General features: G+C 43.7%; 1 protein-coding gene across 1 annotated transcript in view; it reads left to right on the top strand.

The window, feature by feature from the left end:
• Positions 1 to 12,005: 12,005 nt before the first annotated feature.
• Positions 12,006 to 18,211, top strand: part of CEMIP (cell migration inducing hyaluronidase 1) — a 48,256-nt gene continuing 42,050 nt past the window's right edge. Inside the window, exons 1-5 of the mRNA XM_083871410.1 lie at positions 12,006 to 12,367; positions 15,227 to 15,379; positions 16,051 to 16,189; positions 16,987 to 17,223; positions 17,603 to 17,782. Of these exons, the coding sequence (XP_083727536.1) occupies positions 12,292 to 12,367; positions 15,227 to 15,379; positions 16,051 to 16,189; positions 16,987 to 17,223; positions 17,603 to 17,782 (785 nt within the window). The 5' untranslated portion in view covers positions 12,006 to 12,291. The remainder of the gene's footprint in view (positions 12,368 to 15,226; positions 15,380 to 16,050; positions 16,190 to 16,986; positions 17,224 to 17,602; positions 17,783 to 18,211) is intronic.

Genomic DNA, 18,211 nt, shown 5'->3' with positions numbered 1-18,211 from the left:
CTGCCCCAGGTCCCACAGGGCTGTGTTCTGGCTCCTCTGGGGCCTGCAGTGTGCAGATGGGACAGGACAGGACACACATCACAGCTGCCCTTTGGGCAGTGGACCACATGTGGGTCTGTTTGCTGGGGTGGTTGCTCTCTGCTGTGCTTGCATCCTGACTTTCACACACTTCCCACACTTAGGATGGTCAGACGGCCAGGGCAGGCAAAAGATTTTGTCTGTGTTTGCTCCTTCTCACTCCCCTTTGCCCACTCATGGTCTGGACATTCATGTTTCCCTTACCCTTGACCCCAAATTCCATTCAGCATCCTCTGACTTCTTGCAGAAGTCACTTTTTAACACTTGGCTCCCACATTCAGTCTGGCCTTATATTCCCTGGAGACATACATGTTTCAGATTGATGGGATGTGAACTTCCTGGTGCCTGCAGGCTTTGGAAAACTGTGTACATTGCAGCCTTCTGTGTTCTGACAGCCTGGCCTTGCTCTGCTGCTGCTCTCCTTGGTGGAGGTTCTGTTCTCTCAGGACGGGCTGTGCCCAAGATGTTGGGAGGATACACCAGTGCCAGGCTGCTCTGAGAGCTTTTGGCTTTCTAAAAGTAAATACCATGGCACATCTGGAGGTGTGTAACCTGGGGAAGGAGTTCTTGCTGTAGGAAAGGAGAAGAGCAAGAACTACTTCTGCTACAACTGCTTTGAGGCACTGGGACAGGCCCTCCAAGGAGGAAGAGTTTGGTTTGGATATTTACATTTTCAGGGAAAACAAACCAAAAAAAGGCATGTGTCATTTATATTTTCCCATCTGCTGTCTCAGCACCTCTCCCTTGCTCCATGGGCAAATCTGCTTTGTCCAGTGACAGTAATTTCCCCCACATGAAAGGAAACTGTATTAAGGCTGAACTAAGCATTTTACTCTCAGGATTCTTGGCTTCCTATACATGTCTTACTAATCCACAGAAGATGCTGATGACCTCATTGCTCATGGTTTTGTAACCCTTTGAGAAGGGGTTTTGCTTCCTCCTTCCACTGACCAACAATCAATGATGTCACCTCATCTATACCAATGATATATTTAAAATTATAGGTATTTTTAAAAATGTAGATATTTTTCTTGCTTTTAGCTCCCTTATAGAGGAGCAGGATCACAGCCTAAGGCTCCTCAGCCTGCCTCCATATAACCTACCTCTGCTTTTTTCATTGCAGATCAATGGCACGATGTTCCTGTTCACCAGCACTGGAATATTCTTCTGGTTCTGGATGCCTGTTGAGGAGCAGTAGGTATCACTCTGACCCAGTTACCAGTGAAAATGCTGCCCCTTGAAGTAACTGAATATGTTCAAACATCCATAAAAGAGAGGTAAGAAAACTGCTGAGACTCCACTTCGTGTAGCAACCTGTGGCTGATAGACAAAGAAAGTTAAATTATGTAATTTCATAACCAAACCCGTGTTCTGAAGAAATCTGACACAAATGAAACATGTACAAATGCCCAGCATCAGCCAGATAAGAGGAGCAGCATTTCTTTCCCAGGATTTTACAGATTAGAGCAGACAGGGACAGGTTTTCTAGAAAACTGGCAATTTCCTCTAAATAGGCCATTGTCCAGCATGGAGTAGATAAGATCCTTGCAATGACACTTGCAGTCCTGTGCATCCCCATGTCCAGCCACTTCCTGGCAGCCAGTGATTCAGTTTTCCATTTTGGAAACAAGTCCATTTCTGTTTATTCTTACTGATTGTTTTTGCCTCTTATGACAGACAAAAATCATAGGTGTGCCAGATTTTCCAGTGGGACTTTGCTTGGGTGAGCCAATGACCAGTTCTGCCTGCCTGCTGGCTCTCCTGCCTTGTGTGGGTCCTGGCAATGGTCTGGACCATCTCTGTTTGTGTCTGTCCCACATTCCCTGTGGTTTTATGTGTTGCCACACAAACATGGAACAACAGAGATGGATAGATATATTCTTGGCTGCTGGTAGAAGCAGGTCAAGCAACCAGAAAACAGACTTTCAGTCCAAGGAATTTCTGAGCAGTTCATGACCAAAGGTTTGAACACTCCTGAGTTATTACATCTGCATTTCTGCACATGAGTGTGTACATGTACCAGATGTGCACAAAATGACATATATCCATGCAATGTCTGCACATTCAGTTTGTTTTCCTGGTAAGATTTTGCAGTGAGGCATTCAGCTAAATGTGACCACTTGTGCCTGCAATTCACTGCAGGTACAACTCACTGGGGGCTGAAAGGACATCTGTGAGGACTAAAGGCAGGATGAAGATTGACTGAAAATCAGAGCCAGGATGTAGATGGTTTCAGAGTCTCAGCACTGCACAGAAATGAGTGTCCCTCTCCCATAAGGGAGGGATGCACTCACAGTCATTTGGGCTTGTTTTGATTCTATGTGAAGCACAGGTTTAATCTAGGACCATTTAAATGGAGGTTTAAACTTGGGAAAGCTTACATGGGATTGAAATAAGGGGATTTAGATGTTCTTAAAATCAAGGATGGTCCTACATACTTTTCTGAATTGGAGCTTAAAGGTCTTGAAGATGCTTAATGAAGCAATATTTTGCAATCATGCAATAATTACTGTTCTTCTTTTCAGATCACTTGTCCTTGTGTGCTCTAGGACCATCCCAGACATGCTGGGCAGCTCTGAAATGTCTGTTTTTGTCAGGTTAGGTTCAGCAAAGCCTATTATCTTCCACAAGGGAGGTAAATATATTTATTCTATCATGTTTCTTTGGTTATTTATTGTTTTTCATGTTTCACTGGCTTTTAATTAGGTTGGAACACACAGCAGAATTACTGGTGTGTATCCCATCCAAAAATGTACACATAGTTATAAAGTGCTTATCAATATATTTCCCACCACAATATGCCAATGTAACCTCTTGGCTTAGGCATGGGGAGAAATAGGGGAGTTATTTCAGGATATTGACTCCACTTTGCCAGTGAGCAGTTCCACGGTGCAAATTTTTCATCCTAAAGGGAGCTTGTTTTTCTAACCCCCAAAAAAAGGGAAAAAAAGTAAAATCTCTAAAGTTCCACTGCTTTGTGAGGATAAACAATTATAGCTTGAAAAGTTGACAAAAAATAAAGCAGTCTGCAGTGGAAAAGGATCTATTTATTGTTTTGGATAGAAGGATGGTGAAATCAACAGTTACCTTATATTGCTGCAAGAAATCCATTGCTATCATTGATCCAGAAAATCCATGCTGGGTTTCCTACTGGAAAACCAGAGGCTATTGAGTCCAGGTTTGAATGAATAATATGAGTGATAAGGAAATCCAGAAAACAGCCACCTAACTTGATGCAGACTTCAGGCATTCATGCAGAGATCAGATGGAAAATGGACTGTATTTCCAGCTTCTTATCTTTTGGGATGGAGGAGGGGGAGTGGGTTACAGGGGGTTGGGGACTTTCCCCACTGCTTTACTGAAATTCATATCAATTTCTGGTTGAAGTTTCAAAGCTCATTGCTATGACCACTCCAGGGGAGGGCAACACAGTCTTTACAGCAGAGGCAGTGATTTCATTCTAGTGCATGTTTGATTCCTGAGAAGCTGCTTCTTCTTTCATCCTTTGAAAAGCAAAACTTTGAGGTTTTCTTTTCTGTTTTTGTCCTGAAACTTTATTGTTTCATTCTTTCATCAAAGCCCCGAGTACTTTTGAAAGGAATTTTTTGATTAAAAAAGGAATCTTTTTTGTTTGTTTGTTTGTTTTGCCAAACTTTGTTCCCTGAACAAGCCTGTGCCATCCTCTTGGCTGTTTTGGGAGCTTGGTTTGATCCTCTCCAGGGGCACAAAAAGCAGCAGGCAGGGCCAGCACCATCCTGGGGACACTGGCTGGGGGTCTTGTCCTGGCCCTGCCACATCAGTGGGATGCTGGTGACTGGCAGAGGGACTGAGCTGCTGCTGGCTGATCACAAGCTGCCCCTGTTTTGCCTTTCCTAAGGGCAAGGATGTTCACCCATGTGCCAGCCCTGATTTCCAGTCTGGGTAATTATGTTCTGCTCCATGAGCCTCCTCCTGCTGGTTCAGGTATTTGGACTATTTGACTTCACAGCTCCAGGACTGCTCCTTGCTGGGGGGGCTGTGTTTCAGGGCAGGCTGGAGCATTTCTCCTCAGCACACATTGCCAGGGATAATGCAAAAAAACCCCAATCCTTTTGACCCCAGCGGGATCAGGATTTAGGGTCTTGTTTCCTGGTTTTGCAAAACCTTATTTAAATTAGAAGTGTTTACAGGAATAGTCTCGATCCAGCCAGCTGCAAATAGCCTTGGGAGCCTTTGCAATGAAAAGCATAATATAAACACAAGACATTATTATTAAAATGGAAGAATACATAATGCGTTTGTACTTTGGGACAGCAGAGGACCAGAGGAGAGTCAACATGAGGGATAGCTAAGGCATAACAGGATGAAACAGATGTAAACTAATAAAAGAAGGATTCAAAGTGTCTAACCATTTTCAGGTAGTTAAATAAGAAAAAGTATCCGTATCATTTAGAAGTAAAGAGTAAAGCAATATTCCTGCTAACTGACATCTGGACACCTGGCTTAGCCTGTTGAAATACCAGCAGATCCATGATGCAGCAAGTTTGCAGTTTCAGTGAGGTTCATTCCCACTTCCATCCCCCTTTCTCTCTCCTATATGTTCTGCTATTTTAATTCAAGAAATAAAGGAAGGGCTAAGAAACTTGCATGATATGTGGAGGGACCCCAAGGTGTTCTACTGGTAAGTGAACTGCCACACCCAGAGAGTCACTTCTCTCCTTATGTCTGTTTTTCAGGGAGTTTTGCCACACTTGGCTATAAAGGACAAGCCAAACCATCCTGGATTAAAGTCTTTAATCATGCTAGTTATCAGAAAGCTGCTTCTCTACAGCATTATGTTCCCTTGAAGCTGAAAAAAATGTCAATGTCCTGATAATACTGTTGAGACACTAAAACTTGCTTTTTCTCAGACCTGCTTGGAGCCCTGCAAAGGCTGGAGTGCCCCGGGGTTAGCACTGCTGGGGAGCACCAGCCAGGCAGAGCCCAGCACCACCATCACCAAAACCTGCTGTTCTTACAAGATTGTACCAAACCCATGGTGTTCACTTGTATATTTCATAACCAATAAATATATTCTCACCTTACCCTCTGTGGTAGAGCTTTGTTTTTCAACCAGCGCCTTACAGAGCAGAGCAGGAGCAGTCTGTGGGCTGCCCTTCCACAGGGGAAGTGTTTCAACATATCTGTGATCTGGTATCAAAAGGTAAGTTCTAAAGGCAAAAGCTGCTCTGTGGTAACCGTGGGACTAAAAATGAAATTTGGCGTGGAAATTTAGCAATTCCGGGGAAACATGAACTTAAGCAAAAGTAGGGAACTCTCCCTTCATTCCTGCTTTTATCCATTAATGTCTTCTTTTTTTTTTAAAAAAAAAAAAAAGTGTCTATCTGCTGTGGCATCTTAGATGAACTCAGCTACATCAACTTGGTCAGTATGCAGTGATCTTGGGACAGTGTCTTCTAATCAAACTGAGCACAGAGCACAACAAGGAGTTATAAATGTGTTTCTGTCTGAAGCTAATGACTGGTCAAATGATGTTTGTCTAGCTGATGTGAGCATTTAATTAAAGACCTACAGGAATAAAACCCAGGATAAAGTATGTGCTGCTTAGGGTAAAGTCTTGTGTTCCTCTCAGGCAATGCTCGTATCGACTTTCTGCTCCAGTTCAGGACTGAAATATTGTCAGTATTAGTGGCTAATTCTCTTTGCTTTATGTCTATGCTGCAGCTGTTTGAGGTAAAGACAAAACCAGAGATTTATACGCAAAGTGAGAAAAAACTGATGACTTCACTGACTGTAGTTAAGCACAAAATGACCCTGAAATGATGAAAGAGTCACTTGGGTTTGAACATGATGCAACTTGGTGACAGCAGTGAAGGGACAGGTGATTTCAGATCATCCCTGTCACTGAATAACATGGGCTGTTCAAACAGGTGGGTGAAGGTTTTGTAACTGATGTCCTGTTGTTTCTTTGGAATTCTCAGAAATGGCCAAACAAGTTGCTGCAGGGAAAGGTTAGTGTTTTGTTGGCCAGACTTTTGTTCCCTGGTGAGTGAGTTGCTCTGGCATCCACAGGCTGGCCAGCTGACATTGTGCCTCTGAGTGGGCACTGAGTGCCTTGCATGGGACACTTGCCTCTGGTCCTTGGGTGTGGGGTGAGAGGACACCCAGAAAGTTTACAGGCAGAAAAGGAAGCTGTGGCTCCATCCCCACACCAGGTAGGAGAGGTGAGAGCTGTGTTTGGCTAAGGAAGAAGTCCTGGCTTGCCAGAAAGTGAAGAAATCAGTGATGCTGCTCAGTGAAGGTAAGATAAATTGTGATCCACGGGACATCATGGGGATGAGAATTGGTACAGTAGCCTGAGAGCTGGACATGACCCTCTAGGGAGATCCCTGAAGTCCTTCTGAACACTTATTAATATCTAATTGTTATGATTTCTGATGCTGTACAGAGGAAAAAGAGCAATATATTTTTGGCTCATAAGCATAAGCCCAACACTGGAGCAAGTACTTACAGAGCAAGCTTTTAACTTCTTGGAGATTTATTTGATAATCTCTGACATGTCCAGACCCTGGATCCCAATAAAACTTTGCAGAGCTCTAACCCCGGGCTGAGACTAAACAATTAGCAAAGGAAGAGCCTGGTGAAGGAAGGAGAGGAATGTGCCTAAACCTCTGAAAAATCTCTATTCCTCCTCCCGCCCTAGAAGGAGAGCAAATGGCAAATGTCCTGGAGAGGAAGGCGTGGAGTCGTGGCGAGCCAGATGCAAACAGTGAAGTACCACAAAAGCAAAAAGAAAAATATTTACATCCTGATGCAGTTATTTGGGTAGTTAAAAGCAGCAGTTTGAAGAGGATTCAGGATGCTGTGATCCTCTTCAGCCGCAGCACTCACTTTCCTTACCTTGGGAGGGAAAAGAGCTCTCTAACCAGGGACGCTCTGGGTACAGCTCCTCCAGGGACTGCTGGGACATTCAAGGGGATGTTTTCAAAGGCTGCTGCTCACTTGGCAGGCACCAGGATGTGTGTATGAAGCTGTGGGGTAAGTGCTGCGTGGATGTTGCGTTTGTAGGAATCTGCCCTGCTCCTCCTGGGGATCTCCCGAGGATATCCACCCCCATGTGGACTGGCTGCCAATCCAGGCATCTCCAGCACATCCCATGCATTCAGGGTGTGTGGCCATTCTGGGCATTCCCAGAGCATTTCTGTGATGCCAGTGATGCCACTGATGCCAGTGGCTCTGGCATCCCCTGGAAGCACAAGCTTGGCTGGCAGCAGGCACAGCAGAGTCGGTGCACCCTGAGCCTCAGCAAACGGGGCTCAGCTTCCCACTCCTCTGGTGCTTTGCAAACTTCATGTGGCGGAGGAGGGTTTAACTCAAGGAAATGCTGAGCACTTCAAAAGCATGTGAAACTGGGAGTCAGTCAGCCTCGGATGGGTGGAGTGATGGGAATTGCAAATGATTTTCTTTAAACAGAGCCAAAAATTGTTTCCGTTCCTCTTCAAAGTCCATAAGCCTCTAAAAAAAGGTAAATCCTTTTAAAAAGCATAGCTTTAAACCCCCTACTTTCCCCCTTTTATTTCTGTCTCAAAATAGTTTGCCAATATTACAACAAATTAGCAAACACCTTAGTTTTCGTTAATTTATTCATTGTAAAAATTTCCTCTAACTCCTACTCCTCATTCAGAATCTATTTTTATGGACATCAGGAACCAAGGGACTTGCAGCGATGTTTATACAGAATATGTGAGCAGAACCTTCTTGTTAGGAAAGTTATTAGATAAATTTATACGAAACCAAGGTTCACTGGGAAAACAGTCAGAATGTTGCTTTTGACTCCAGTATTGATTCATTGAGAATTAAAGTCTGTTCCTGAGTTTAATCTTCCTCCCCTTGCTAGTAAAAATGAGCTGATGTGTGGGTGGCAAGCAGAAGAAAAAGATGTGGAGCAGAGGCAGCTATGCTGCTGCCATGCACTGGGACTGAACAGCATTTCCATTAGCAATCCCCAGAAATTCCTGTGTTTATTTTCTGAAGGCTTTAGCTGTGCCTGTGGCTGGGTGTGTGAAAATCCTCTCTGTATGTCACTGTAGCAAGGGCTGGCATGTTCTCAGGCCAGAAAAGCAAAAGTGCACCTCAAATCCATCTTCCCAGCTGGGGCTAAAAGGCAAAATTCCATGAGCAGGGCGAGGGGACCTGCTGCCGTGCAGTGTCAGCAAGAAGGGAGCAGAGGCGTTAATTAAACAGCTCCTCCCTCTCTCAGGATCAGCTTCCAAATCGATGTTGGCTCCCTGCTTATGCATGAGGACAGATGCAGCAGGAATCAGACCTGGCAACCAGACTGCTGCAACCTCAGCATCAGTGCTGGCTGTGGAAGGCTCTGGGCTTGGAGCACCATGGCCCTGGCACTGACTCATCAGGGTCTCTGACAGCATCTCGCTTGCAGAGGGAGGCCCTGGGGAACAGAGATTTTACTCTCAGGTCATCCCAGGCACCTGAGCAATTTAGTGTCTGCTGAGAGTTCAGGGCCCATCAGGCTGAAAGATGCCTTTTCCCTGTGAGCTTTCCCTTTTTCCCCCCTTTGCCCCTGTGCAGGTTGGTGGTCTCTTTTCCCGGGCAGCAGCAGCAACAGAAGCCACATGGTTTGCTGCCCCTGTTTGACATCTTTTTCAGGAGAGATCAGGTAGCTGCTCCTTTTTCAGTCTTTGCCTCATTTTTAATGTGTTGTGAATGATCCCATTATGCCCTGCTTGACACACTGACAGGAGCTGTCTCCAGCTGATGCTGAAGGTACCTCCTCCAAAGAGTGTCAAGCCAGTCTTAAAAAGCACTTCTAAACACTCAGTATTGGGAGTAACTTTTAAAAATTTTGTTGCCAGGTTTGGGTGGTTGGCCCTGAGCTGTTCAAGGGGGCGAGTCACTGTGTGTGCTTCTGGTGCCTCCCAGAAAGCTCTGCTCTGACCCTTCACATTCAGAGTGTCTGTGTGACCCTACCATGACACCTGACAATGCAGCTTCCTCAGAGCATTTCTTCACCGTTTTGTTCTCAGAATTGTGTGCAGTGAGTTGCCTCCAGCACTAAACCCGTGGGAAGGGCGGTGGATAGGCATTGCTCTCTGCAGTGTGCTTTCTAGTACAGCATCGCTGCTGACACCTGCAGTAGCAGCCAGCTGAGCACGAATGGTTTCCTGCATCTACTTTTAGCATTGTCTGCTGCTATTGTTCACTTTTTGGAAAAGTTCAGCAGCTGGGAATCGTTTCAGAGAGCGTGCCTTGCCAGATCCAAGGATATGAGTCCCACTTGCCATCGCCAGGCGGCTTTTAATGGCCAGATATAAAAGCTTTTCTCACCCAGGAGAGAAGTCCCAGATGGTATTTGAGGAAGGCTGGAGATGATAGGCTTAGGCAGCCACTTGCATGGCCCTTGTGCTCTGAGTGCCCAAATCTGCCGGGAGATTTGTTGACACTGGTGGTTACATCAGAGCTGGAGTCAGGAGTGTGGCGCCTCTTCAAGGATGTGTGGCTGTATCCCCTCGTGGCTCCCAGTGCTGAGCCGAGGAAGAGCTGCCTGGCAGGAGATAACTGCTCCTGAGTCTGCTCCAGCACACAGCAGAGTCACTGTCTCTTCCTCCTCTTACACCAAACAATCAAACCAGACATGCCACTGCTTGCGCCCAGTGTTTGGGAAAGGTGCTTAACTGAGAGGTTTTGAAGGAAAATTCCTGAGATTATCCTCCGAGCAGCATTTTTCCAGCCCGGTGTTAGTCAGAGCTGAATCAGAGGAGTCGGATCCTCTTGGCCCTCTTGGCTCCCAGCCTTTCCAACCCGAGTGCCAGTTAATACTAACACTGCAATGAACTCGGTGTGAGCCGAATCAAACACCCTACCTCAGCCACAAAATAAGCAGGATATTCTTTGGACTGTGGCAGATCAGACACTGCGAAAACATCGGAGCCCTGGCACACAGCTGATGCCTCCGAAAATGACTTGTCTTCCCAGTGTCTGATTACTTGTTTTGATCTCTGCTGATGAAGATGGATGCCATCAGGGAAGCAGTCCCTGGTGAGCAACAGGGGATATAAAACCAGGAGCCACTTTGCACAATCTGATGGTAAGTACTGTGCAGTTCTTGGCTCTGCAGAAAGAAAAGACTGAGAAATTTCTTGATGTAGTTTCCTACCAGTTTGATACAGGTTTGTGTCAGAGGTAAGGTCATGAGATGGACAGAACAGAGATGCTCCTCTGAGCTTTTAATGGGTCAGAACAAAGACATTTCTTTGCTACCTACACAGCAATAGGAGAGCAAATGCATGCCACTGTCAAAAAAACAGTCCCTTCTTTTTATTCCTGTGAACTCTTATATTTTCTGCATGTCTTTTATGACCAAAGCCTCACTGAGGAGCACTAACTAGTTATGGAGCACTAACACACAGATATGTCCACGCTCTGAGAAATGCTGTTTATCTGCAATGACCATCCTGTGGTCTTACCTCTTGTTTAGTTCTTCCTTGACGGTTACAGCAGAGCCTAATGACTGGGTCTGCAGATCAGGCTGTGTAATAATCACTAATAAATCTTGGCATTTTAATGGTGACTGCTGTACTTTGGGTGTACCTCTAATAATGTTTCTTTGAAAGAGCTCTGGCTTATCCAACGTTGATGGTTAATGCTGTTAAAATGTCAGACACGTGCAGCCTGGTTCTGGCACAAAATCCATGGCGACAGCCCTGCTCTCTGATAATGTACATCATTCAAAGTTATAGCGTTGCTAAGTGCATTCCTCTCTTCCACTGCTCTGTAACAGCATTTCAGCACCTGATAGACAATACCAAGCCCTGAGTCTATGCTGTTTCTAGAGCTCAGGGCTGTCAAATACACTATACCAAAGCAAACAAACATTTCCCTGGCAAAATATTTCCTGTAAAATCTGGTCCTAATGCTATTTTTAATGCTATCATTGGATTACATGTTGATGGTGATGTTTTGAACCTATCATTGTGCTTTGATCTGTGTCACCCTTATGAATAGTACAGATGTATTTTACATATACACTACAAAATTTGCTCCAGAATAAATCCAGACTTCTTCCATTCTTTTTCTTGTGTTTTTGTTGTTGTTGTTTAGCTTATATTAACAAGTGATATGAAAATAACATGTGTTTTTGCCCTAAAGAATTTGGGGTACCCTGGAATTGTTTTTCAGTGCTTTTTTTTTTTGTTTTGAACTAAACTGTGTGGTGCATACATTTATCCTGTTTCATCAGTGGGATGTGACATGACAGCTACAAATAAATGTCTTTGATATTGCCCAGACACTGGCTTATATGATAAAACCTAAAGACTCTAAGGACAACATGTGAATTTCAAACAGTGTCTTATGAATACAGAAGTGGGTGTCCTTGCCTCCCTGTGAATACACATGTCAATAAATTGTCATGAGCCCGGGGCAGAGCTGCAGAATCAATCACTGGAGACCAGAGAGAATCACATTAATTCTAACTTTGACTTTCATGACACTGCTGGTTTGTTTTTGCTGGGGGTTGGCTACGGAGGAAACAAAAACAACATTAGGTAGACTGGTTTCAAAAGCAGCTTTTGGCTTTGCAAGAAAATTCTGAGCTGGCACACTAAACAGACAATATTTTCTTAGATCTGAAATCTAAGAAACTGCAAGCTCCAGGTTGGATGTGTGAGTACGGTTTATCTGGGGGTTACACAAAACACCATTGCTAAAAATGTGGTGGGTATTTCGGGGGGAGAGAGGTGCCACAGAAAGGTTACTCCTTGAAAATTTGTCACTCTGCAAACGCCTTCTCTGTTGTGTTTCATTACTTTTTAGCACATGTGAATATGCAGCCCTAAAGAGTCCTGACACTGGATGTGTTTATGCCACATTCCTAAGGCGTTTTTGGTTACAGCTGGTGGCTGCTTTCTGAGTGTCTATTTGGATTCCCGAGTGGGTTTTATCCTAAACCAAACAAAGGGTGAGGAGCTGCCCGTGGCTCTTTGCTCTGTTCAGGCTGGTCCTGAATCACTGCAAAAGTGTTTTCAGCCATCGAGCTGAACAGGAGTGGATGTGGTCTGGCATAAAGCTGATTTAATCTTTCTCTTTTTATTTATTTTTTATTTTTTAATTTTTTTTTTGTGCAGTGACTGAGCTAGGGGGAAAAAAAAGTGACATTTTCTTGGTATTCTTTTTTTCACAGCTATCCATACAGAGAATTGAAAATCCTGAAGAATGGCTCTACCTACCTCCAAGTATCTGGCTGGAAGTTTGGGGTTTTTTCTGTTTGTAGCCTCTTCAGTAAGCACAGGTAAGTTCTCTCCTGCCATGGGGAAAAAGGGTGTGGTTTGTAATGCTATTTTTGATAGGTTTAGATTGACCAGCTTTTCACTCTTTGTATAAAAAGAGTCAAGGACAGAGTAAAAAAACTCAGGAGAAAAGCAGTTCTCTGCTGTGCCAATATTCCCAGTCAAGGGCAGCTGGAGTGGCAAAGACTGAAATTTCTGAGCAGGTGAAAGTACCCTCAGCAATCCCTCAGACTCTGCCACACATTCTTAAACCAAACACAAACCCAACAAACTGCTACAAAGAAATAGCAAAAGAAACCTCAGGTCCTAATAGCTGTGGCTGAGGGAGGTGAAGGCAAGAATTCTACATTCCTCAAGCCCAGAAGTGGAGAGCAAAAAGCCCTGGCCTGGGACATCCTTGTCCCTTGGGTTTTGTCTCTTCCAAGCATTTTTTTTTTTCTAAGCAGTTTAGAGAAGGGGGAAAGGGGATCCTGATTTACATATTCTATATACAGCTATTTTGGAGGTTTGTATTTGTTTGAAACAAAGAGACCATATGTCTTGCCCCAAACACTGCAGCTGCATGAAGCCACCTCTCATTGTCATGCTCAGGCCCTTTTGGTGAAGAAACAAACATTCAGTTGATTCCTTGTGCTGGGTAGAATTTGCACTTTTATTTAAAAAATGACAATGAAAGTAATAATCAAGCTGTCAGGGTAACTTGACCAGCTGGCAGAAGATGCTCACCCTGATGGTGTCATTGGCACAGCAGATGCTGGTGATGTGCAAAGTTCCTGGTACAAATTGGTTCATGAAATTGCGAATTTGGGTCCTCTGCTTCTGGTTTGTTGGCTTTTGCTGTTTGTCATCCCAAACACCAGCCTAAATTCCTCTTGATTTCCCCATAGGATTCTCTGTGGGCCTCTCTGTTTCAAAATAATCAATTTGGGGGCACAAGTCATTTTTTGAGACTGCAGGAAGCTCCTTGCATAGTAGCATATTCAAGTAAATGGAAAACTGAACAACATTTTTTATCCTTTACATTTAAATTAATTAATTAAGGTGTAATTGATAAATTATATCTTTACATTTGAATTGATTCTTTTGATTTTATATCACTTCTCATCATGAGAACATTTTCCTATTATCCTTGTTCTCAGGGAAATAACAGCTCTCTTAAAAAAAATTGTTGTCAGTGTGTATTGCTGTTATATTTGAACATCTATTTATAATGCAAGCCCCATTCTCTGTCTGCAATATTTATCTTTTCTAACTTTTATTAATTCTGTGTGGCTTCTGGTAGGAACCCAGAAACACCTGCTTGTTTTTCTCAATTACTGTAAGTCAGAGAGTGCCTCTGACATTACTAATACAATTCCAGCTTCCACCTGGCACAGTGATATCAAAATCAGGTCATAGATGTTTATCTGTATCTGACTTGGTGCCCGGTAGATTATTGGTCCTCTCTGATTTACTGCATGTATATGGGAAAAGTTTGCAGAGATACAAGGTCTGTGAAGGCCACATGAAACATCACCTTGAAAATTGGTATTCATTGGGGCTCTGGAGACTTTAAAGTCATGGCTGGTCCAATTCTATTGTTTTCCCAAGATATGAAGCTGGTGGAGGAATGTGAGGGGAAACTGAATGCAGATGGACAGATTTTGTCTCTGTTGCAGTGGAACTACAGATGTCCTTCAAGTTCCACAGTGGCAGCACAAAACAATGCCTGTTGATTGTACCAGTAGCAGGAAATGTTTCCTTGCTTGGATTCACATCACTGTCCTTTCCATTACCTGTAGGCATTAGTGTCTGTGGGGCAAAACCCACCCAACTTTACTGTACCAAGTTCCAGAGACATAACCCTGCTGAGGTCAAGGGGTTTATCCCACGCCCATGGTCACTGATCTGTTGGTCCTGTAGTCTTCTTCATGGTGTTTTTGTTTTAAGGGATAAAAATTGGAAAGCTGGTGACAACTCCCAGCCCTTTCTGAAGGCAAAGGGCTCATTGTTCAAACTCCCACTGACCTCAGCCTCCTAGGATTAGAGAGGGTTCTACCCTTTGAAAATATGCATCACACGTGAGACTTACTCGCAGTTCTGTTGATTAGAGTAAGACATGAGGCTCACATTTCAACTGAGGTTGTACCAGGGAAATATTTTATCTTAAATAAATAGTTGCAACATGAGACTCTTGGATGTGGTACGAGAGCTGTTCAGACTAACACGTCATGGCAGCCCATCATCAAATTTGTGTGTGGAGACTGGAGATGTGTGAACCCAAAGTGAATGAATCCCCATTGCTTCTGCCTGGAAAAGCTCACAAACCCAGACACACTTGTGAGGTTCCTGTTGCTCTCTGTCACTGGATGTACTAGTAATTGCTGGGTGCTTGGTGTTTCCATGTTAGTTTGATCTCTTTTTCTTTCTATCTCCAGTGAAAATATGGAATGCAAATATATTTAAACATCTTTATATTAAACAATTTTGTGGGCATTTTAAAGGTTGTAGTTGGTTTATCCTTTTATCAACACCTTCCCTGGGCTCTGTATCTAGATGGTATGAGCAGAGCTAAATGTCACTGCAGGAAGGGCTCAGTTAAAGTCCCTTTTCAGTAGTTTTCTAGAAACTGCATCCCCTGCAAGGCTCCTTTGCGTTGGATTTTTCCATTCTTCCAGAAAACAGAAAACCATACAGCTTGAGCTGTTGTTTGTTTTCTTTTGGCCGTGACCCACAAGTGCCCTGCTGCACTGAGGTATTGCTGTGTTCCAGGGAGTCAGCCAAGGGCTGATGCTGAAGGATACTGTAAAGATGCCCAGGTGCAGAGCTTTCTGTCTCATACCAAACAAACACTGATTGTCCTCACTCTCCATTTTGTCCAGCAGAAGCAGCTGCCACATGTCCTGACAGGGATCCTGAGTTAGAAATCTGGAACCCGGGTCACAATGAAGAAAACCGTGTTGAAATCCGCAATGGCAGGAAGCTGCTTCTCTCCTCTTCTGCAACTGTGCACTCAATCCACATCACTGATGGAGGTAAAACGTGCTGCTGGCAAGACTGGGCGCAGTCTGCTCTCCACTGGGACTGTTTAAATCACTGTGGATCATGCTGGGAGAGTTTCTTGCTGAGGAGTGGGTGGCTACTGGGCAAACACAGCTTTACCTCAGTACAAGGCTGGCTGGTGGCTGAGGTGCTGAGATTCTTTAGCCATTGTAACCAGCCTGTTTTCTGTCCTGTCTGGAGAATTTACACAAGTGGCTCAGTGTAATGATCAGTTCTACTTCTGCAATTCGCTTCAAAAACATTTTTTTTTTTTTTTACCAAACCACAGGCCTGATAGCATCATACTGTAGTAGTTGTGTTATCAGGGCCTCAGGACAGGATACATGCTTATGTCCCTCTTTGTCTCCAAGGACAGAGCCATAGCATTGCTGGCATGAATAGCTTTTATTCATCTTAACGCTAAATTTCTGTCTCAGTTTTGAATGGATCCTCTTCCATACAAATCTTAGTTGTGCTCTTCCAAGAACTGGATTGAATACAAACCTTTTTTTTCAGGATTTGTATTGAGAACTTTTTTGGGGTGTATGAACAAAATTTTTCAAAAACTGAGATGACAGCCCAGCATTGGGTTTAGCACAATGTGATCACAACCTCACATGAGCTGCTGTGTGATAAAACAAGTGTCATAACCTTCTCCACTTAGGGAAACTGGTCATCAAAGACGACATGCAGCCCATCATTCTGCGTACAAGACATATTCTCATTGAAAATGATGGAGAGTTACACATTGGCAGTGAGCTGTGCCCTTACCAAGGCAATGTGGTGATCACCTTGTATGGGCGGTAAGTATGCATGATAAAATACTACCTTAGAACCTTCTGGAGCCTCTCTTCCACTTCAGGGCATGAAAATGTTCCTTAAAATTACATGTTCCTTAAAATTACATGTACTTATCATCAGTGCTCTGTGGAAAGTTCAGTGACTTTTAAAATAATTTAAATGGCCCACAAAAATTGATGCAGGTTTGAGTTTTTTTCTCTTCTACTGGGATATGAACATTGTAGTGTTTGGGCATGCCAGAGAATCAGCACAACTGATTTTCCTCCCACAGCTAAAACTGATTTTCCAGAAAAGGCTTAAAGCCTGATGAGTTATTTTTATCTGAAAGTTCTTCTCTCTAAACATCCTTTCTTTCTATATGGGAGTTGTGAGCTGAAGGATAATACATTTATGTCTTGCAGATTGGTACAGGATCTCTTAAAATTTCAAGGATGCTAAATTCATCTATAACAACCACTGGACCTCTTAGCTCCTGATTAGGGTCTTGCCTGCCTCCAGAATTCAAAAACACAGATGTGGCATTCAGTCTGGGCTCCAGGCCTCCTCTGGCCTGGATATAATGAATATAGCATGTATAAGCTGTGTTCCAGATTGCTTTTGGTCTTTGGCAGCTGCTACTATTTTTTAAAATAATTTATTTTCTGTACAACATGGGCAGCTCCTGATTCTTGGAGTACCTGAAAGAAATGCACTGCAAATCATGAGACTTCTCTCCTTGGGTCACAGCAGCACAAGGAGAGAGGTTCCTTGACTCAGACACAAACCCAAACCTGGTCCCTTTCCTCCCTTCCTGCTGTAGGGCGGATGACGGCAGCCAACCAAATCCTTACTTTGGACAGAAGTACCTTGGAGTCAGCAAAGGTGGCACTCTTGAGATCCACGGAAAGAAAAAGCTGTCCTGGACTTTCTTGAACAAGACTCTTCATCCTGGTGGCATGGAGGAAGGTGGCTATTACTTTGAAAGGAGCTGGGGCCACCGGGGTGTCATTGTCCACGTTATTGACCCGAAGACAGGGGCAGTTGTCCATTCGGATCGGTGAGTGATCCTTTGGCTGCCTAGATGTGAGGATCTTTGGGAAGAGGTTGGGGACAGCATCTCAGCAAGCTCAAACACACATATTTTAGCTTCTTGTTCAAATGGGTGTTATTGCATGTCTGTACAATTCCTCCCAGGCCAGCAATCTCCAAAACCACAGAGTGAGCAGTGTTATGCCTTGCAATTTGTCAACTATAGTTTAATCAATTTGGTTTTACAGAACCCCCTAACACACCCTGCTAGACAAGTGCTTTTGCAACAGGGTAATATTACAGTGGACAATACAAAAGAGTACTTTCTTTATAGTACTTGCTTTTCAGTACAAAAAGACGTGGTGATGACTGCAGTAAATGTTTACACGTGTTTTTTATCATTTCAGGTTTGATACCTACAGAGCAAAAGAGGAAAGTATCCGCCTGGCTCAGTATTTGGGTAGAGTTGCAAATGGCATGATCCTGTCGGTCGCAGTGAATGATGAAGGATCCAGAAACTTGGACGACTTGGCCAGGAAAGCAATGACCAAACTGGGCAGCAAGCATTTCCTCCACCTTGGGTTTAGGTATGTGCCAGTCCTGCCAGTTCTCCCAGCACAGAGGCTTTATTATGTTCCTGAGATGTCCAAATAGTTCCACTCTTTCAAAGTCACAAAGTTCTTTCACATGGGAAAAAAAAATAAAAAAAGAGGGAAACTTTTCAATGTGGAGTTTTAGCAGTTAATTAGATAGTTTCAGATGCTCTCAGAGTCTATATTGGGTATTTTTATTAGCAGATTGAGGAATAGCATATGATTCACATTAAAAAAGATGGTTTTCCAAGATATTGTTCCCACAGGTTGCTTATTCCAATTTATTTTGAAGCCATCCCCCAAAGATTTAAGAAGCATATTTATACACACACAGAAGATTAGATGGGCTGAGAATTAAGGAGGGTATAATAATTGCTGTGTAGCCCTGGCTACATCCATACAGACACACATACAGCACATTCC

The sequence above is a fragment of the Zosterops lateralis genome (genome assembly GCF_965231275.1).
Source record: "Zosterops lateralis genome assembly, chromosome: 13".
NCBI lineage: Eukaryota > Metazoa > Chordata > Aves > Passeriformes > Zosteropidae > Zosterops > Zosterops lateralis.
This window is presented reverse-complemented; position numbering and strand designations above follow the sequence as displayed.